This window comes from Microcebus murinus, chromosome 29 (assembly GCF_040939455.1).
Source record: "Microcebus murinus isolate Inina chromosome 29, M.murinus_Inina_mat1.0, whole genome shotgun sequence".
NCBI classification, from domain to species: Eukaryota; Metazoa; Chordata; class Mammalia; order Primates; family Cheirogaleidae; genus Microcebus; species Microcebus murinus.
This window is the reverse complement of record NC_134132.1, coordinates 15,520,690-15,542,505: the sequence shown is the minus strand read 5'-3', so window position 1 is coordinate 15,542,505 and position 21,816 is coordinate 15,520,690. Positions and strand designations below refer to the sequence as shown.

At 51.1% G+C, this 21,816-nt stretch overlaps 1 protein-coding gene across 1 annotated transcript in view; it reads right to left on the bottom strand.

Moving 5' to 3' along the window:
• The window catches only part of FRAS1 (Fraser extracellular matrix complex subunit 1), a 293,078-nt gene that overhangs the window by 128,559 nt on the left and 142,703 nt on the right, over positions 1-21,816 (bottom strand). The window contains exons 10-17 of the mRNA XM_075998690.1: positions 20,310-20,399; positions 18,128-18,163; positions 14,988-15,135; positions 12,640-12,783; positions 10,522-10,738; positions 4,554-4,694; positions 3,770-3,918; positions 2,144-2,284 (exon numbers count right to left, since the gene is read on the bottom strand). Coding sequence (XP_075854805.1) covers positions 2,144-2,284; positions 3,770-3,918; positions 4,554-4,694; positions 10,522-10,738; positions 12,640-12,783; positions 14,988-15,135; positions 18,128-18,163; positions 20,310-20,399 — 1,066 coding nt within the window. The remainder of the gene's footprint in view (positions 1-2,143; positions 2,285-3,769; positions 3,919-4,553; positions 4,695-10,521; positions 10,739-12,639; positions 12,784-14,987; positions 15,136-18,127; positions 18,164-20,309; positions 20,400-21,816) is intronic.

The window sequence follows — 21,816 nt, the reverse complement described above, 5'->3', positions numbered from 1 at the left end:
ATCTCTCCTGTCGAGCACTAGAGCTCTCACGGGGCGGATGAGAAGGGCTGCTCGTGTTCTTTCCCGCTCCGCGACGACACGCATGGGTTGTGCAGATGCGCTGGGCAGCCACGCCCATCACTAGGGCTGATTTTCATAGCCACGCCCCTCACCAGGGCTGATTTTCATAGCCACGCCCACCACTAGGGCTGATTTTCATAGCCACGCCCACCACCAGGGCTGATTTTTCATAGCCACGCCCATCACTGGGACTGATTTTCATAGCCACGCCCATCACTGGGACTGATTTTCATAGCCTCGCCCACCACCAGGGCTGATTTTCATAGCCACGCCCACCCTAGGACTGACTTTCATAGCCACGCCCACTACTATGGCTGATTTTCTTAGCCACGCCCACCCCTAGGACTGACTTTCACAGCCACGCCCACCACTGGGGCTGATTTCCATAGCCACGCCCACCACTGGGGCTGATTTCCATAGCCACGCCCACCACTGGGGCTTATTTCCATAGCCACGCCCACCACTAGGGCTGATTTTCGGTTTAGGGCTTCTATTGGGCACATGCTCAGACATCCTGCTGGGCTTGTTTTACGGGTGGGTCTTATTTTCGGGGAAACACGGTAATGACGTTTGTGGAAGGAAAAGTGAGGGCGTGGTGACCAGGCACAGCACGTAGGGCCCGGAAGTGCTGTCAGCCTTGATCAAGAAAACCCAGCAAGCCGGGCAGAACTGCCTTGGTTCTCCAGAGAAACACATCTGCTGGAATCCGATTTAACATCATGCCCTTGGTTTTTTATTGAAGAGTTTTAGAGGCGTCCGTACGAAGGCCATTACCGTATCTTTTGCAAAAATGGTTTTTGTGTTCTTATCCATCAGCTGTCCATCGTTGAGTCTATCGGGGACCAGGCAGCAAACTCCTCTTACCATTTATGTGGGGGAGGCTGCTTTTCGGGACGAGGAAGAAGCCTTCCTTGAGCAGCAATGGAAATCTTGCAACCCGGCCATATTTTGTTGTTCCTGGCTGCCAGTGAAAGTCAAAACTAAAGACGGTACTCAAACCATCTCCTGCCCACGCTTTGATGCCATCAGCTACCCGGTTCTCTAAAAGATTCTCTCTGAATTTTTTTTCTCAAAATAATTGTTGCGGCCTTCCTGTTTCAAATACATTTTTCTTTTTTTTCTTTTTTTTTTTTTTGAGACACAGTCTCGCTTTGTTGCCCAGGCTAGAGTGCCGTGGCGTCAGCCTCGCTCACAGCAACCTCCAACTCCTGGGCTCAAGCGATCCTCCTGCCTCAGCCTCCCGAGTGGCTGGGACTACAGGCATGCGCCGCCATACCCGGCTAATTTTTTTCTATATATATATTAGTTGGCCAATTAATTTCTTTCTATTTATAGTAGAGACGGGGTCTCGCTCTTGCTCAGGCTGGTTTTGAACTCCTGACCTCGAGCAATCCGCCCGCCTCGGCCTCCCAGAGTGCTGGGATGACAGGCGTGAGCCTCCGCGCCCGGCCTCAAATACATTTTTCTCGTAACCACTCTCAAACTCCTTTCTAAAAGAGCCCTACGTACAAACAAATACAAATTAATTTCGCTTAATTAAAGTGTTTGCTCGCAATGTTCCGGTTTCCAAACGCTTAAACGATGCCTCCTCCCCCTTGGAGCCCACAGCCTTTCTGGCAGACGGCCGTTTAAGATTTCCCACTCCGCTCAGCCCAGACGAGAGGCATCGCTGGCGACCGGCTCTCTGTCTGCTCGGCGGTGACATTAACGGGAAGAGATTCTCCGGGGAGAAACAGAATGAAGTCTGAGCAAAACCTCGGCAGCCTCAGGAGAGCGGAGAGAGGAGGAATACGCGATCCATCCCTCGCTCTCGTGCACGCTAACGGAAATTAACGCCTGCCGTGAGAGCAGCCAGAGAAACACACGGACGTCCGCGGGTCTTCGCAGGTTTCGGAATGCGACTTTTGCAGATCATCCCTTCGCAAAATCTCTGTGGGTGGGAAAGCGAACACAGGGGACGCACGACCACGGGAGGCACGCCGGCGGAGCACCGGCCCGGGAACACGTGGCGTTAAGGGGAAAAGGCAGCCCTGTGCCCTGGTGACCCGAAGGTCCCCAAGCTGGCCGGCGACACCCACGGTACCTTTGCAGACCCCGAGGTCGGGGTAGAAGCCATCTCCACAGCGGGACAGACAGCGTCCCTGGCGAAGAGCGTGTGCGGACGCGCAGGCTGTGCACTGGGAGGCGGCCGGCCCCGAGCAGCGGGCGCAAGAGCCGTGACAGGCTGCGGGAGAGAGCGAGAGGGGCACCCTGGGACGCGGGAACCTGCAGGGCCGGCCACCCGCCAGAAAACCCCCTCGGTGAGGCTCCGGTCAAAGGAAGAGAGGAGGGCGCGCGCGGTGGCTCACGCCTGTCATCCCGGCACTCCGGGAGGCCGAGGCGGGAGGATCGCTCCAGGTTAGGAGTTCGAGACCAGCCTGAGCAAGAGCGAGACCCCGTCTCTACTATAAATAGAAAGAAATTAATTGGCCAACTAATATATATATAGAAAAAATTAGCCGGGTGTGGTGGCGCATGCCTGTAGTCCCAGCTACTCGGGAGGAGGCTGAGGCAGGAGGATCGCTTGAGCCCAGGAGTCGGAGGTTGCTGTGAGCGAGGCTGACGCCACGGCACTCACTCTAGCCCGGGCGACAGAGTGAGACTCTGTCTCAAAAAAAAAAAACCGGGAAGATAGGACTCAGGACGTGGTTACACAGCCAGAACCACTCACAATACACTCCTCCCACCTTCATCCACTTTCCACGTGCTATGTATTTATTTGTTTACTTTACTTTGTTTTTTAAGACAGAGTCTCACTCTGCTGCCCGGGCTAGAGTGAGTGCTGTGGCGTCAGCCTCGCTCACAGCAACCTCCAAGTCCTGGGCTCAAGGAATCCTCCTGCCTCAGCCTCCTCCTGAGTAGCTGGGACTACAGGCATGCACCACCACGCCCGGCTCATTTTTCTGCTTTTTGGTGGAAACAGAATCTCGATTTTGCTCAGGCTGATCTCCAACCTCTGACCTCAAGCAACCCTCTTGCCCCAGCCTCCCAGAGTTCTAGGATGACAGGCGTGAGCCACCTCACCTGGCCCTGACTATTGTTTATCAGCTACCCTTTATCTAGTGTTTGTAGTAAGTGCTTTACACATTGTTGCCTGTAATTCTCATTAACAACATTATAATGTAGGCATTTTTTTTTTTTCTTTCTGAGACAGAGTCTCACTCTGTGGCCCGGGCTAGAGTGAGTGCCGTGGCGTCAGCCTCGTTCACAGCAACCTCAGACTCCTGGGCTCAAGCGATCCTCCTGCCTCAGCCTCCCGAGTAGCTGGGACTACAGGCATGCGCCACCATGCCCGGCTCATTTTTTCTATATATTTTTAGTTGGCCAGTTAATTTCTTTCTATTTTTTAGTAGAGACGGGGTCTCGCTCTTGCTCAGGCTGGTCTCAAACTCCTTACCTTTAGCGATCCTCCTGTTGGTCTCGAACTCCTGACCTCGAGCGATCCTCCCGCCTCGGCCTCCCAGAGTGCTGGGATGACAGGCGTGAGCCACTGGCCCACTGGATCATTCTAGTCCCCCAGCATCCACTGGTCTCTCCCACCCACACAGCAAACACACGCAGGTTCCATGATGAGAAACCCACCCCTTTGCAATGACGTCTTCCCATCTGGAACACGGATTCCCGCGTGAGCAGGGTACGGACCATGCACTGAAGACTCCCCGTCTCTTACCTCTGCACCTGCCCGCGGCGTCTGCGTAGTGCCCGCCCGGGCAGGCGGACAGGCAGGTCCCGTTGAGCAGCACGGTCCCCCCAGCACAGGCCAGACAGCTGGGGCCGGCAGGGCCGCAGCTCCTGCAGGACGGGCCGCAGGCTGGGGAGGGAAGCGTCAGGGAGGGTCACAGAGCGCGAAGGCAGCCGCAGGGGTGTTGGCACAGAGATCCCCACTCAGGTCCTGTGCAGAGCTCTGTGCCGTCATCCCACCATTTCTTTTTCTTCTGGAGACTGAGTCTCACTCTGTCGCCCGGGCTAGAGTGAGTGCCGTGGCGTCAGCCTCGCTCACAGCAACCTCAGACTCCTGGGCTCAAGCGATCCTCCTGCCTCAGCCTCCTCCCGAGGAGCTGGGACTACAGGTGTGTACCACCACACCTGGCTAATTTATATATATATATATATATATATATATATATATATATATTAGTTGGCCAATTAATTTCTTTCTAATTTTATAGTAGAGACGGGGTCTCGCTCTTGCTCAGGCTGGTCTCGAACTCCTGACCTTGAGCGATCCTCCCTCCTCGGCCTCCCAGAGTGCTGGGATGACAGGCGTGAGCCACTGGCCCACTGGATCATTCTAGTCCCCCAGCATCCACTGGTCTCTCCCACCCACACAGCAAACACACGCAGGTTCCATGATGAGAAACCCACCCCTTTGCAATGACGTCTCCCCATCAGGAACACGGATTCCCGCGTGAGCAGGGTAGGGACCATGCACTGAAGACTCCCCCGTCTCTTACCTCTGCACCTGCCCGCGGCGTCTGCGTAGTGCCCGCCCGGGCAGGCGGACAGGCAGGTCCCGTTGAGCAGCACGGTCCCCCCAGCACAGGCCAGACAGCTGGGGCCGGCAGGGCCGCAGCTCCTGCAGGACGGGCCGCAGGCTGGGGAGGGAAGCGTCAGGGAGGGTCACAGAGCGCGAAGGCAGCCGCAGGGGTGTTGGCACAGAGATCCCCACTCAGGTCCTGTGCAGAGCTCTGTGCCGTCATCCCACCATTTCTTTTTCTTCTGGAGACTGAGTCTCACTCTGTCGCCCGGGCTAGAGTGAGTGCCGTGGCGTCAGCCTCGCTCACAGCAACCTCAGACTCCTGGGCTCAAGCGATCCTCCTGCCTCAGCCTCCTCCCGAGGAGCTGGGACTACAGGTGTGCACCACCACACCTGGCTAATTTATATATATATATATATATATATATATATATATATATATATATATATTAGTTGGCCAATTAATTTCTTTCTAATTTTATAGTAGAGACGGGGTCTCGCTCTTGCTCAGGCTGGTCTCGAACTCCTGACCTCGAGCAATCCGCCCGCCTCGGCCTCCCAGAGTGCTGGGATGACAGGCGTGAGCCACCGCGCCCCGGCCTGCATATCAAACATTTTTAAGACACACCTAAAGTAATGTTTAGAGAAGAAATTGTGGATTTAAATAAAATTATTAGGAAGATGTCATTGCTCCCCAAGCTAATCTATAATTTCAATACAATACCATTAAAAATTCCGGTTGCATTTTCTTAGGAATTCAATAAATGCACTCAGAGTCCATGAATTGCTAAGTCAACTTTGAACAGGAAAAAAGGGAATTTTTCCAATCAGATGTTGAGACATACCACAGAGCAATAGAAATTAATGAGCAAAGAAATGAGATGGTGAACAAGACAAGAAATTTAGACTAGGAATGTTTAGAAACTTCCATGTCTTATAGTTCAGACAGACCCATGTATATATGGAAATTTAACAGACAATAAAGATTATAAATAGAGATGGTTATATTGAATTACTAGATAATGTTGGAAAAACTGGATCACAAAACGGAGAAAATCAAACTGGATCCCTACTTAAACCCATATACATAATTGGACTCCAGAATGATTGACAGCCTAAGATAAAACCATGAAATTAATAGAAGAAAATGTAGAATAAATTGGGTGTGAATGTTAGCAGAGTAGGACTTTTTAAACAAAAATTCAAAAGCAAAACCTTACAGCAAAAAAAAAAAAAAAATTGGCAGGTTAAAGATTTCAGTTCAACAAAAGGCGCCAGATTCAGAGTTAAAAGACAACAGAATGGGAACTATTTGCATATTTAATATTGCAAAGAGTTAATGTCTACCACGAACAAGGAACTCCACAAAACGAACTCCGCAGAAGGCCGCAAGGACAATAGAAAAATGGGAAAAGCACATGGAAAAGCAATTTATAAAAGGGGACACTCAAGGTCCGATAGGAGTTGAAGACGTGCTCAGACTCATTAAAAATCAAAATATGGGCCAGGCGCGGTGGCTCACGCCTGTAATCCTAGCTCTCTGGGAGGCCGAGGCGGGCGGATTGCTCGAGGTCAGGAGTTGGAAACCAGCCTGAGCAAGAGCGAGACCCCGTCTCTACTATAAATAGAAAGAAATTAATTGGCCAACTAATATATATATACAAAAAATTAGCCGGGCATGGTGGCGAATGCCTGTAGTCCCAGCTACTTGGGAGGCTGATGCAGGAGGATTGCTTGAGCCAGGAGTTTGAGGTTGCTGTGAGCTAGACTGATGCCATGGCACTCACTCTAGCCTGGGCAATAAAGTGAGACTCTGTCTAAAAAAAAAAAAAAAAAAAAAAAAATCAAAATATGCATATTAAATGGAATGACCCTCTATACTCACTGACCAGAAAAAAAAAATCAGGAGCTTCATAATGACAAATGGTGGCAAGGAAGAGACCACCCACACGCTTGGGAGTGCGGAGTGCCCAGCCCCCAGCACTACTTAGTCAGATAAAGAACATTCAGGCCGGGCGCGGTGGCTCACGCCTGCCATCCCAGCACTCTGGGAGGCCGAGGAGGGAGGATCGCTCGAGGTCAGGAGTTCGAGACCAGCCTGAGCAAGACCGAGACCCTTGTCTCTACTATAAATAGAAAAAAATAATCGGCCAACTAAAAATATATAGAAAAAAATTAGCCGGGCATGGTGGCGCATGCCTGTAGTCCCAGCTACTCCGGAGGAGGCTGAGGCAGGAGGATCGCTTGAGCCCAGGAGTCTGAGGTTGCTGTGAGCGAGGCTGACGCCACGGCACTCACTCTAGCCCGGGCGACAGAGCGAGACTCTGTCTTAAAAAACAAACAAACAAACAAACAAAAAACCGCAGTTCAGATATACCTCATAAAGAAAAAAAGAAAGAAAAATTAAATGGTTGCATGGGTGAGAAAGAGAAATGAGAATTCACAAAAGAGAGAGCACAGAGAGGGAGGAGAGAGGAGGAAAAGGGAGAAGGAATGGCCAACGGAAACCTCTGACCCCGCTCTGATTTATTGTGTTAGCTGGAGCCAGAAAAGCCCTTCACAACAGCACAAGTACTTGACGGACAAAAGAACAGGGAGGTTTGTTGTGGTTTTTTTTTTTCCCCCTTTACATCTAATATTTGTACAACCCGGAACACGTACGGCCGGTGAACTCGGTTACCGGAGTTCTTTCAGCCGCGGCAAACCGACATTCCTCACGGGCCTCGCCCAGTTCCTCTCCCTGCCCGGCTTTGAGATCGCTGCAGATAGGGGCTGCTGGGTTATAAATTATTAAACCAACACCGGCTGCTCTTTATCTTGAGCAGCACCGATCGGAACTGGAAATCAGTCAGCGCTAGCAGCACCGACGTCTTAATGAACATTCCGGGGCCAATCGGGGCATCGGATCGCGGCGGCTTTGGGAAATATTTACGTGAACGTTTCTGAAGTCACTTGACACAAACTTACAGAATTCTTTTCTTATAATTTTTTTTTTTTGAGACAGAGTCTCGCTTTGTTGCCCAGGCTAGAGTGAGTGCCGTGGCGTCAGCCTCGCTCACAGCAACCTCCAACTCCCGGGCTGAAGCAATCCTCCTGCCTCAGCCTCCTCCCATGTAGCTGGGACGACAGGCATGCGCCACCACGCCCGGCTCATTTTTTTTCTATATGTTTTTAGTTGTCCAGCATTTTCTTTCTATTTTTGGTAGAGACGAGGGTCTCGCTCTTGCTCAGACTGGGTTCGAACTCCTGGCCTCCAGCGATCCTCCTGCCTCGGCCTCCCAGAGTGCTGGGATGACAGGCGTGAGCCACCTCGCCCGGCCCTTACAGAACTCAAACAGTGTTACGGAAAGTTTTCTTTACCGAAAGGCCTCTTGGTCATGGTTTCATGGCTTCATTTCATGGTTTCATATTAACTTTGGTTGTCGGTCCATCTGGAGTCCAATGATGAGTGCGGGTCTAAGCAGAGATCCAGCTTGATTTTCTCCGTTCTGTGGTCCAGGTTTTCCAACGTTATCTAGTAATTCAGTCTAATAACCATCTGTGTTTATAATCTTTACTGCCTATTAAATGAAAGGCCTCATGGGTACGGCAGCATGAACTCCTGCGTGTCACGCTAAGCACTGGGCGTGTGCCCGGTGATTACTTGCTGATCAGTCGATCAGTCGGCTGATTAACGTCAGCTATGGTCTGTCCTTCTATCTGCAAGTTTTCTTCCTGGTGCTTTTGAAAATGTACACAGATAAAAGCCGATTCCTGCCTCTCACAGCCCGAAGGCTTGCACTAACCGTCTCTCCTTTTTATTTATTTATGTTTTTTTGACAGAGTCTGACTCTGTTGCCCGGGCTAGAGTGAGTGCTGTGGCATCAGCCTCGCTCACAGCAACCTCCGACTCCTGGGCTCAAGCGATCCTCCCACCTCAGCCTCCCGAGTAGCTGGGACTACAGGCAGGCGACACCATGGCCGGCTAGTTTTTTTTTTTTCCTACATATTTTTAGCTGTCCAATTAATTTCTTTCTATTTATAGTAGAGATGGGGTCTCTCTCTTGCTCAGGCTGGTCTCGAACTCCTGATCTTGAGCCATCCTCCCGCCTCGGCCTCTCAGAGTGCTGGGATGACAGGCGTGAGCCACTGCGCCCGGCCCTAGTCTACAATGAACAACTTTATTTAATCAAGCACAAGATATAACAATACGATTAACACATGCACACATGTTTACATGCACATGTGCATATGTGCATACCTCCCTAAACTTGGGGGAAAAAAGAAAATCAGGCTGGGCGCGGTGGCTCACGCCTGTCATCCTAGCACTCTGGGAGGCCGAGGTGGGCGGATCGCTCAACGTCAGGAGTTCGAAACCAGCCTGAGCAAGAGCGAGACGCCGTCTCTACTATAAATAGAAAGAAATTAATTGGCCAACTAATATATATATATATATATATATATATATATATATAAATTATTCAGGCGTGGTGGCGCATGCCTGTAGTCCCAGCTACTCGGGAGGAGGCTGAGGCAGGAGGATCGCTTGAGCCCAGGAGTTTGAGGTTGCTGTGAGCGAGGCTGACGCCACGGCACTCACTCTAGCCCGGGCAACAAAGCGAGACTCTGTCTCAAAAAAAAATAAAAAGAAAATCAGCAAGGCCCCTGTGGATGAGGGTCTCTGGCAGACCTCCTCTTCTCTCACCCCTCCCGGCCGGCTTGCTTACACGCTTCTTTGCTGCATGTTTACGTGCTGCTTTTTTAATTTTCCCCCACTCTGCCCTACATTCAACACAGCGAGCTTGAATATTAATTCGGCGATCGCTGGTCATCAGCTTCCTCAGGGCCGTGTTCACTTTCTTTCCGTTTCGACGGATCGATAAAGTGGAGAATTATCCCAGCCGTGACAAGCACGGCCCTGCCGAGAGCAATCGACCCAGAAAACCGCTGTTGCCCCAACGTGGCCGGCTTCCCTTTGAAAAGGTCAGCACGAACTGGAGGAGCTCCGGTGGGCCCGACTGACTTCTGAGGTCTGCGGTGAGAAGCCGCCAAAAATGGCACCAGCACGAATCTCACAAAATAATCCCAACGCTGACAAAGCTCGTTGGGAAAGATGGTCTCAGCGCCAAGACCGTACATGGAAACCGATCACAGATTTAGCTTTGAATTTTGGGGCTGCTCTCTGTCTCTCTCCTCTTGCTCTGCTTTTTCCTCCTGATTTTATGCATAAAAATGCAACCGGCCCGAACTAAAGCAAATTGGTTTAATTCCCCGGAGGGATCGTGAACAAATTTCCCCAGTAACTGCCTACTAGAGGCACTTGTGTGTGGGTGTGCGGACGGAATGAGAAGCAGTCCGCGGCGTAAACCGGGAACCAAATGAAACATTACGCATTTCAAAATGCCCCAAAGCAGCATTAGAGTCGCCAATTAAAACAACGAGCTTGGGAGGAAAAAAAAAGTGGCATCCTCCCCCTACCCAAAAATAATAAATATTCTGTGGGGTGGTGTGTATGGCAGGGGTAGAGGTAGCAAAAAGGAAGAAGTAAAATCTGGGGGAATTAACTCCCTTTTATTTTTGTTTTATTTATTTATTTATATATTTTTTGGAGACAGAGTCTCACTCTGCTGCCCGGGCTAGAGTGAGTGCCGTGGCGTCAGCCTCGCTCACAGCAACCTCAGACTCCTGGGCTCAAGCGATCCTCCTGCCTCAGCCTCCTCCCGAGTAGCTGGGACTACGGGCACGCGCCACCATGCCCGGCTAATTTTTTCTATATATATATATATATTAGTTGGCCAATTAATTTCTTTCTATTTTTAGTAGAGACGGGGTCTCGCTCTTGCTCAGGCTGGTCTCGAACTCCTGACCTCGAGCGATCCTCCCGCCTTGGCCTCCCAGAGTGCTGGGATGACAGGCGTGGGCCACCGCGCCGGGCCCAGAGTTTCTTCTCTTATTTAAAAAGCTGCTGGCAGCTCCCGGTGGCTCGGTGTGTGGGGCTGGGGGAGTGTGGCCCAGTGGGCCGCCCCGCCGGGGCCCGCTGGGGATTACCTGCGCAGGAGCGGCCGTCCCGGTAGAAGCCGTCCCCACAGGCGTCCACGCACTGTCCCAGCTGCAGCAGCAGGGCCGGCCGGCAGGACGAGCACCCCAGCCCGCTGGAGCAGGTGGCGCACTGAGGCTGGCAGGCTGGCTCCCGGCAAGGAAGGGGACAGAAAAAGGGACGCTCTGATTAGCTCAAAGACACCACCCCTGCTGACGCTCACAGACCCAGTCCTGCGGCCCTGGCCCCACACAAACAGGAGAGGCAGGAGGGGGACTGCAGGAGCCATCGAGTCTGCAGCACACGGCTCACGTAAGGCCCTGTTCGGAGGCTTCACAGATACGGTGCATTTAATCCTCACCACAGCCCTGTACCGTGCTTCCCCAAAACAAGACCGCATCTCATATTTATTCTTCCTCAAGAAGACACCCTAGGGCTTGTTTTCAGGGGATGTGCTATTTTTTTTTTTTTAAGTACGGTACAACCATCTGCATTGATCCAAAGAGAGTGAAGGCGTCTTCTTCTGGAACATCATCCTCACTCTCCAGACCCCAAATCCCATCCTGAATGTCTTGCGACTCTGTTTCCTTTAGAGCCACGGGCCCCGATCTCTCCTGTCAAGCACTAGAGCTCTCACGGGGCGGATGAGAAGGGCTGCTCCTGTTCTTTCCCGCTCCCCAACGACACGCACGGGTTGTGCAGACGCGCTGCGCAGCCACGCCCACCACCAGGGCTGATTTTCATAGCCACGCCCACCGCCAGGGCTGATTTTCATAGCCACGCCCACCGCCAGGGCTGATTTTCATAGCCACGCCCATCACCAGGGCTGATTTTCATAGCCACGCCCACCACCAGGGCTGATTTTCATAGCCACACCCACCACTAGGGCTGATTTTCATAGCCACACCCATCACTAGGGCTGATTTTCATAGCCACGCCCATCACTAGGGCTGATTTTCATAGCCATGCCCACCACTAGGGCTGATTTTCATGGCCACACCCATCACTAGGGCTGATTTCCATAGCCACGCCCATCGCTAGGGCTGATTTTCATAGCCACGCCCCTCACTAGGGCTGATTTTCAGGGTAGGGCTTCTATTGTGCACATGCTTAGACATCCTGCTGGGGCTTATTGTATGGGTAGGTCTTATTTTCAGGGAAACAGGGCAGACATTATTAATCTCAATTCTGCATATGAGGAACAGGCTCGGGGAGGTTAAGTAACTGGCCCAAGGTCACGCTGAGCTGGCATCTGAAGCCAGGCAGTCTGGCTCAGGAGTCTGCGTCCTTGCCTCTTATCCGACAGCCCCCGATATCCCTCTCACTCAGCCTTTTTTGCAAGAAGATATCTTGCCCCTTTTTCTTACACCCAGTGGCAGATGTAAATAACTTTCCAAAAAGTTAAAGATTTTATGAATCAGGAGAGAAAGCAGGGATAAGTGAATAACTATGAAAATAATAAAAGCATCTAGGCCTTACTGAGACCTGAGCACACTCTAGATGGGAGTCTGGGCACCTGATGTGTATCGACACACTTCAGCCTGCAAAAGGTACTGGGACTGCCCTCGCTTTATGCGTGAGAATACTGAGGCACAGAGAGGCTAAAAACTCACAGCCAGGGTATGACCCACATACTCTTTTTTTTTTTTTTTTGAGACAGAGTCTCACTCTGCTGCCCGGGCTAGAGTGAGTGCCGTGGCGTCAGCCTCGCTCACAGCAACCTCCAACTCCTGGGCTCAAGCGATCCTCCTGCCTCAGCTTCCTGAGTAGCTGGGACTACAGGCATGCGCCACCATGCCCGGCTCATTTTTTCTATATATATTTTTAGTTGGCCAATTAATTTCTTTTCTATTTATAGTAGAGACGGGGTCTCGCTCTTGCTCAGGCTGGTTTCGAACTCCTGACCTCGAGCGATCCTCCCGCCTCGGCCTCCCAGAGTGCCGGCATGACAGGCGTGAGCCTCCGAGACCGGCCGGGAATCACAACACTTGAGGAGTCTCTCGGTCCGCCGCTCGCCCCGCCTTGGGCTGCCCGCTCAGAGCCTCACCTACACAGAGACTGCCAGCCCGGTAGAAGCCCGGCCTGCAGCTGTGCACACACCGCCCGCCCTGCAGCAGCTTTGCGGGGTCCTGGCAGAGGTCGCAGTGGTCCGGAGAGCCAGAGCAGGTCAAGCAGTCTGGGTGGCAGCGCACTGAAATCAAAGACAAGGGAGAGGGGGGCTCAGTGACGGCCACACACGGTTTCGCTGACAGTCCTCGGAGAAAGGGTCTGCAGGCGGGCAAAGTTATCCAGATAGAACATGAAGAACACTGCGGACAGAGGTGCGGAGAAGCCATCCAAATAGCAAAAAGGCATATTTTTTTAGTTTTTTATTTTTTTTTTATTTTTTGTTTTATTTTATTTTTTTTTTTGAGACAGAGTCTCGCTTGTTGCCCAGGCTAGAGTGAGTGCCATGGCGTCAGCCTCGCTCACAGCAACCTCAGACTCCTGGGCTCAAGCAATCCTGCTGCCTCAGCCTCCCGAGTAGCTGGGACTACAGGTATCCACCACCATGCCCGGCTAATTTTATATATATATACATTAGTTGGCCAATTAATTTCTTTCTATTTATAGTAGAGACGGGGTCTCGCTCTTGCTCAGGCTGGTTTCGAACTCCTGACCTCGAGCAATCCGCCCACCTCAGCCTCCCAGAGTGCTAGGATTACAGGCGTGAGCCACCGCGCCCGGCTTAGTTTTTTATTTTTTGAGACAGAGTCTCACTTTGTTGCCCAGGCTAGAGTGAGTGCCGTGGTGTCAGCCTCGCTCACAGCAACCTCCAACTCCTGGCCTCAAGCGATCCTCCTGCCTCAGCCTCCTCCCGAGTAGCTGGGACTACAGGCATGCGCCACCACGCCCGGCTCATTTTTTTCTATATATATTTTTAGTTGGCCAATTAATTTCTTTCTAATTTTATAGTAGAGACGGGGGTCTCGCTCTTGCTCAGGCTGGTTTTGAACTCCTGACCTCGAGCGATCCGCCCGCCTCGGCCTCCCAGAGTGCTGGGATGACAGGCGTGAGCCACCGCGCCCGGCCTGAAAAGGCATTTCGATGCAAGAGTTCAAGGATACTTTCCTCATCTGAAATGCCATCGCTGTCCCCCCAGAACCCCAAATCGAAGGCGCTAAAAACAGCAGGTTTATTAATGCTTCTTTCTCCCTGCTGAAAAAAATATCTCCAGAAACAGGAATGACTACCTTCCATCATGCATGATTTAAACAGAGTCAATAATGCATGATATCCGAGATGTTCTTCCTAAGCTCTGACATGCATGAGCCGTTCAGACATAAAACCTACAATGTTTTAGAACAGTTATTTTTACCTAAACAGAAGTACAGCCAGTTCTCTTTTTCTCTAAAATTTCAAACCTCATTCCCAATAATTTGGATTATCACTGGACCTAGTGGTCATTGTCAACAAAGGACTTTTTTTTTTTTTTTTTCCAAAAGGTTTTGAAGCTGTCCCTTGACTCGATTTCCGATGTACGGTACATAATCACATGCTGAGTGTTTGTTTTGGAAGGCCTAGAGAGCCACTTTGGTGAAGGTAATGTAATTAAACCATAGAGTCGCTTTGCTCTCCCCTTGATAAACCCTTCAGGGAAACGCCGCGATCAGCCACAACAAGTTGAGTGCAACGCGAGCAACTGCCAATATGAAAAATGGCGGCCCGGGGAAGAAAGCAACTAATTATGAAATATGAGTGGGAGAAAATGTCATTTCTCCAAGAGGGACTCGGCTTATAGGCAAATTACCGCTCAACCAGGGCAACTCCGGCGCTTGCCAACAATTACTAACCGGAACTAATTCAACCCCAGGTGATTTGAAAGCAGAATTGCAGAACAAGTAGATAAAATTTTCTTTTGGAAGAAATTAACGCGTCTTTAAACTTTAAAAACCCTTTGGAGAACTCCAGAAGGAACCATCTGTTTAACAGCTCACCATGCAAAAAAAGGAGAAAAAAAAAAAAAAAAAAGAACATCCATAACAAACTTTGAGCAATTATTCTTGTATTTTCCACGGCGGAAGACGGAGTTGCCTTCACGAGTGTTTGGCCATGACCATGATTTGATTTTCACAGGCATTTTGCAAGGTGCATCAGGTGTACTTTGTCAACAAGAAAAGATTGCCCAATGACTTGTCCAAGGCCACACCACCGCACAGTAAGTTGAGCTTGGCAATTACACGGACCAAGGATTAATTAGTATCAACTGCTAGAAAAATTAGGAAGAAAGAAACAAACCCACTGGGTGAGCCTAGAAGCAGCAGCAAGATGGGGGTTAGGGGTGGGAAATAGGGCCTCCCTGAATCCTTTGGCAGCAAAACCATCTCAGCAGAAATAAATGAGAGTCGAGCCTACCTGAGGTACAGCCAGGGCAGCACTGCCCCTTCACCTCCACGGCCAGCGTGGCCACCGGGCACGGCGGGCAGGAGGGCTCGTAGCAGGTCACCTGCGCCCCTCGGCACTCGCACACTCTGCACGGGCCGTCTTCCCACTTCTCCCCGTCCTGCAAGACACAGCCAAGAACCACCACGCTGGCCCCGGGGGACCGGGATTCCGAGGAGAGTTCCCTGCGGAGGAACTTAACGATTTGTGCGGGGATGGAGGGAAAAGGCACCGGGCCAGTCCCCATGCCAAATCCAACTCTGAGACAGGACAACGTGGGGGAAGAAGAGCCCCAGATTTAACAGGACAGAATTCCTCCTTCTCTGTTTATAACTGGTTTATTTCAACGCAGAACACCCAGCGTGGAGAGGATGGTGGGTGTAAGACACCTTCCAGCTTCTGTTTGCTTGCTGACCGCAAGGCATTACGAGTCCATTATGGGACGCAGAGGAGAAAGACAAAGAACTCGGAGACCGGGGTCTCTCGGCTGGGACCCGGAACAGGTCGGAGCCCATCGGGGGCAGGATGAAGTCAGAATCACTGTGGGGACGGACGCATGACCAGCGTGTGAACAATTTAGTTATAAAAGGCTCACTAGCACACAAAGGAGGGTCCATGCCGGAAGGGCTCCAGCTAGACAATAAAACTCCTTTTGATAATCACAGCCTTGGCAACTCTGTCTCTCGGCCCTGCAGCCCTGCGAGTCTCGAATGTAACATTGGCACACCCAGGGATAAACGGCGGAAGAACTCTGGGGCTACCAGAAGAGGCAAGAAGCATTCAAAAATTGCTTTTCAACCTATTTCGCCCCCCAAAAAAAACAACAAGGGAGACTGCTGTGTACCTGGTGATTAGCAGGTACATTCGTTACATGCAATCTCTGAAATAACAGAGGAAAGCAGGGCTGGAACCCTGGATTTCATTCCGGGCTACCACAATAAGAGTAACAGTCAAGTCGTTGTGTTCTAAAAACTAAAGCCTTTGCAGGCCCGTTTCTAAGGGGCTGTGGGTGTGCCCTGAGCTTTCTCACACTCCTGCAGTCTTTTCAGCCAAGCAAATCATGGTAATAAACACTAGCCCTTTCACAGAGAATCCAAAGTGAATTGTAACGAGCAATTTCTTTTTGCTCTCAGGGAAGAGACGCAGGTTCTTACCAGAATTAGGGTTAGAGAAAACAGCAGATTTTAAAGTAAAAAATTTGATAAAATTGCGTACTAAGATGTCAAGGTTAAAAAAGCCAAACTCTGTAAAATAATTTTTTTTGAGACAGAGTCTCACTTTGTTGCCCAGGCTAGAGTGAGTGCCGTGGCGTCAGCCTCGCTCACAGCAACCTCAGACTCCTGGCCTCAAGCCATCCTCCTCCCTCAGCCTCCCGAGTGGCTGGGGACTACAGGCATGCGCCACCATGCCCGGCTCATTTTTTCTATCTATATTAGTTGACCAATTAATTTCTTTCTATTTTTAGTAGAGACGGGACTCGCTCTTGCTCAGGCTGGTTTCGAACTCCTGACCTCAAGCGATCCTCCCGCCTCGGCCTCCCAGAGTGCTGGGATGACAGGCGTGAGCCACCGCGCCCGGCCTCTGTAAAATAATTTTATCGAGATTCACTCTGAGCCAAATTTGAGGACCGTGACGCAGAGCCACGACCAAGAAGCCTTGAGCAAGTGGGCTCCCCCTGGCTGGGTCACAGTTTGGTTTTTATACATTTCAGGGAGGCAGAGGTTACAGGTAAAGTCATAAATCAATACCTGGGAGGCAGCCATTGGTTTGGCCCGAAAAGGTGGGCCATCTCTTGAAGGGGGCCTTACAGGTAACAGGTGGGTTTAAAGATTCTGTGGCCTGTCATTGGTTAAAGACATGCAGCTTTGTCTAGAGGCTTTGGAATGTGCTAACATAAGGAGCTGTTATCAGAGACAAGCCACAGGACACAGATTTGTGGTGTAAACTGAGGACCTGCAGGTGTGTCTTGCATACCCTTACGCCTGCTAATGGGTCACAAAGGATGTCCCCAAGAAGAGAGGGGGGCATGGTGAGGCCATGTCTGACCTCCCTCCTCCTGGCAGGCAATTTAGTTTTACCATATTCCTTTGGCCACGAGGGGGTCCATTCAGTCAGCTGGTGGGGGCAGTGAGCTTTAAGATTTCATTTTAGCTCACAAAGCTAACTCATGTCAACATTCCAAACAATTAATGTGGGACCCTATTTAGCAAGATGAAAGGCAAATGGCAGAAAACTGAGGAATATTATCTTTTTTTTTTTTTTTTTGAGACAGAGTCTCACTCTGTTGCCCAGGCTAGAGTGAGTGCCGTGGCGTCAGCCTCGCTCACAGCAACCTCCAACTCCTGGGCTCAAGCGATCCTCCTGCCTCAGCCTCCCGAGTAGCTGGGACTACAGGCGTGCACCACCACGCCCGGCTCATTTTTTCTATCTATATTAGTTGACCAATTAATTTCTTTCTATTTTTAGTAGAGACAGGGGGCTCGCTCTTGCTCAGGCTGGTTTCGAACTCCAGACCTCGAGCGATCCTCCCGCCTCGGCCTCCCAGAGTGCTGGGATGACAGGCGTGAGCCACCACTCGCCTGGCCCGAATATTATCTTGAGAAGGCAGAAGAGTTTTCTTCCTTTTTAAGACAAACAGGTTTTCCTGCCCCCCTATTTTAGAACCTCCAAAAACTGTAAGGCTGCTGATGTGAACAAACATGCTTGTGTTTTCCCTATCAAAGAAACCATTCGACATCGCCCTGCAAACAGCCTACAGAGAAGGAACACCCCATACTGTTTGCAGAGCAAACGTTCGCAGACCCGACAGTCTTTCCTCAGTGTCTGGCAGCACTTGAGTCTTCTAGGCCAGAAAACAAGTGGGAAGAGAAAATCATCACAAGAAAGGGAAAGGACCCACGTAGGAGCTTGTAGTCGGAGAATTATTAATGATCAGCTGTGTAAGACGATAAGCTAACAGACCAAACGTTGAATGGATCAACGTCCAATTTCTCATTACGATTCTTAATTCCTGACCACGATGGCATCGAATGTGGCCGTTAAAAATGCTAAGTTCCCCCCCGATAGTTCATGCAGATTATGACTCACAGCAATTTCATGCACAAGATACTTACTGGAATACGTTTAACTGCGCTAGCATTTGAGGACATCTGGGAAGAAAGAGAAACGTATTTATTACACCACTAAAAACACCATCATCGGTTTTCATTAGGAGTTATCCATTTTCCCCAAGTAACATGCAACTTCACTCATTTGCTATGAATACAAATAAAATCCATCTCCTCAAGAACAAGAAGAGCACACCATTATGAAGTAGAGGGAACAAGCCTCAGAAGTATTTTTTTTTTTTGAGACAGAGTCTCACTCTGTCGCCCGGGTTAGAGTGAGTGCCGCGGCGTCAGCCTCGCTCACAGCAACCTCCAACTCCTGGGCTCAAGTGATCCTCCCACCTCAGCCTCCTGAGTAGCTGGGACTACAGGCATGCGCCACCACGCCCGGCTCATTTTTTCTATCTATATTAGTTGCCCAATTAATTTCTTTCTATTTATAGTAGAGATGGGGTCTCGCTGTTGCTCAGGCTGGTCTCGAACTCCTGACCTCGAGCAATCCTCCCGCCTCGGCCTCCCAGAGTGCTAGGATGACAGGCGTGAGCCACCGCGCCCGGCCTAGAAGTATCTTTGAATTCTTATTTCTGTGCTTGAGCCCTTGGCTTCGATTTTCCTCGACATGAAGCACTCCGCAGTCAAGAGACCCAAACTCCTGAAGGCAAATCCTTGAATTTTGCACGGTGCCAGAGTATCATGGAGAATTGTGCCTATTTAAAACAACCTGGTTTTCTTTAATTCCACTGGGTCTGATTTGCCTCCGAAAATGAGGGCGAAGATTGATACTATGACTGAGAAAATACAAATTTAACATGTATAAGAAATCTTTAATCTCCTAATTTCTTAAGAAACAACAATGACTAAATTATAAAACACTGTCATGAAACAATGCTAACAGCATGACAACACCCATGGTTTTAGCTTTTAAAAAAATGTGCCAGGCACTGTTCTAAGTGCTTTACCATCTGCACAGCCCCGGCGGTGAATATTACTGCAGAAACAATAGTAAAAACTGTCACTATTTTATGATGAGGATGAAGTGACTTGCCCCAGATCACAGCACGTGGCAAAGCCGGGATTCGAACCCAGTTCCTACACTGTCAGCCCTGCATGATGCTGCCTCCCAGGATATACGTAAACACTGGCAGGTGACACACAATTCATCCAAACCACAAAGAAAAGGTGTGGAGGCCGGGCGCGGTAGCTCACGCCCATCATCCCGGCACCCTGGAAGGCCGAGGAGGGAGGATTGCTCAAAGTCAGGAGTTCGAAACCAGCTCTGAGCAAGAGCGAGACCCCGTCTCTACTACAAATAGAAAGAAATTAATCGGCCAACTAAAAATATATAGAAAAAAAATCAGCCGGGCGTGGTGGCGCATGCCTGTAGTCCCAGCTACTCGGGGGGAGGCTGAGGCAGGAGGATCGCTTGAGCCCAGGAGTCTGAGGTTGCTGTGAGCGAGGCTGACACCACGGCACTCACTCTAGCCTGGGCGACAGAGTGAGACTCTGTCTCAAAAAAAAAAAAAAAAAACCCACAAAAAACGGGCAAAGACACCCGTATGTGGCCATCGGGCTGTAGTGGTTTGAGGACGCCTGCGATAAACCAAGCCACCACCCCCCCTTCACATGGACTCACCCCAACACCCCCAACCGGGCCACCCACCTCCGGCCTGGCCCCTTCTGCCCCTCAGCGTGGCCACCGGCCCCCCCTCGAGACCGAGACCGGGCCTCACCAGCCGCGCTCCCCGCCTGGCTATCTCCCGAACGTGCTTCTGCCCGGGTGCCTTTGCGTTTGCCGCCCCTCTTCCCAGCATGTCCCCCCACATACCCACACGGCTCGCGCCCCTCACGACCCTCAGGCTCTGCTCAGGTCCCCACGGGGAGGGAGGACTCCCGCTCACCTTGCAGGAAAGCGCACACCCCGCCCGCCCAGCCACCCTGCGGTCCCCTCCCCACGCTGTCACCTCCGGGGTGGCCTTGCTCTCCGTGCCCCGACCCCCGACGGCCAGCCCCTCGGCGAGGGCAGGCCCCCTGCGTGTGCGCTCCGTGCCCGGGGCGCAGTAGGCGTGCAGCGCCCCGATCCGTGGGACACACGGGCCCGTGAAACAGACGAGGAGCGAGCGTCTCCTCGTTAGGTGACTCCCGAGTGACTCTGTGACAGTTTCCGGCTGTTGGCCGCACGGATACTCACAGGGTCCCCGTTTTCCTCGCGGACACAGTGACCGCTCCTCGGAACGCATTCCGGACAGCACTTTCCGTCCAAGTGAACCAACTCTTCCCCCTGCGGGAACAAGGGCAGCGGGCGGCACAGACCAAATTAACGTCCCCAGGCCGCGGCGCCCAGACCGGGGTGAGGAAGCTCGGAGCCCTCCGCGCCGGCCCACCCCGGCGTCACCCCCCGGCCGCCTGCCCCAGGACAGCCCAGGCACACGGCTCACCCCTTCGGGGCCCTTCTCCCCTGCTCTGATGGCGCCTGTGCCGGGTCCCTCCATAATTCCCACCCACGACCGGCAGCCCCCACCAGTAAACCAGGACGGCCAAGATGGGTGCGCCAGCCTCGCAAAGTCACGGGTCTCAGAAAAGGACCACGCGGTCTCGAAGGTATAAGGCTGGAACGTGTGAGTCGGGTTTCACCAGCAGTGCTCAAATCAAACCGGCGTCCTGGCCGGGCGCGGCGGCTCACGCCTGTCATCCCGGCTCTCTGGGAGGCCGAGGCGGGAGGATCGTTTGAGCTCAGGAGTTCGAGACCAGCCTGAGCAACAGCGAGACCCCCCCACCCTCCGTCTCTACTATAAATAGAAGGAAATTAACTGGCCAACTAAAAATACATAGAAAAAATTAGCCGGGCGTGGTGGCGCATGCCTGTAGTCCCAGCTACTCGGGAGGAGGCTGAGGCAGGAGGATCGCTTGAGCCCAGGAGTCTGAGGTTGCTGTGAGCGAGGCTGACGCCACGGCACTCACTCTAGCCTGGGCAACACAGTGAGACTCTGCCTCAAAAACAAAAAAAAAAAAAACAAAAAACCAGCGTCTTTCCCTGAATACGGAATCAGACCATGCCTCCCTGTGCAGGTGCAGCCTCAGGCATAAATTAAACGGCGCAGAACCGATTTTTGCTCGATGTTCTGAGATTCTTACTGTTGGCCAACTCACATCAAAGCTGTCTTTAAAATTATAAAAGGAAGAAGAGAAATGCCACATTTGGGGGGCAGATGTTTTAACTTTTCACAGTCTTATCGCTTTCATGTCTCCGGGTCGATACTTTGAAATTTTTACTTCTTATTACAAGATAATAAATGTTGGCCATCGTTTAATAACTCTGAATTCTATAATTTAGAACAGGCGTCCTCAAACTACGGCCCGAGGGCCACATGCGGGCGTTTGTGCCCATTTGTTTTTTTTTTTTGATTCAAAATAAGACATGTGCAGCGTGCATAGGGATTTGTTCATAGTTTTTGTTAAACTATAGTCCGGCCCTCCAACGGTCTGAAGGACAGGGAACTGGCCCCCTGTTTAAAAGGTTTGAGGACCCCTGGTGTAGAAGGTGTAATTCAAAATGACATCCTATCTCCCAGGGAATCTGCTGTTAAAAATACAATCTGTTTACAATTTTTCATATATATTCACAAACATCTAATCTGTATGCTAGTATTATATCCTAACATGTATCTATAAGCTAAAGAGCATTTTTTAAAAGCACT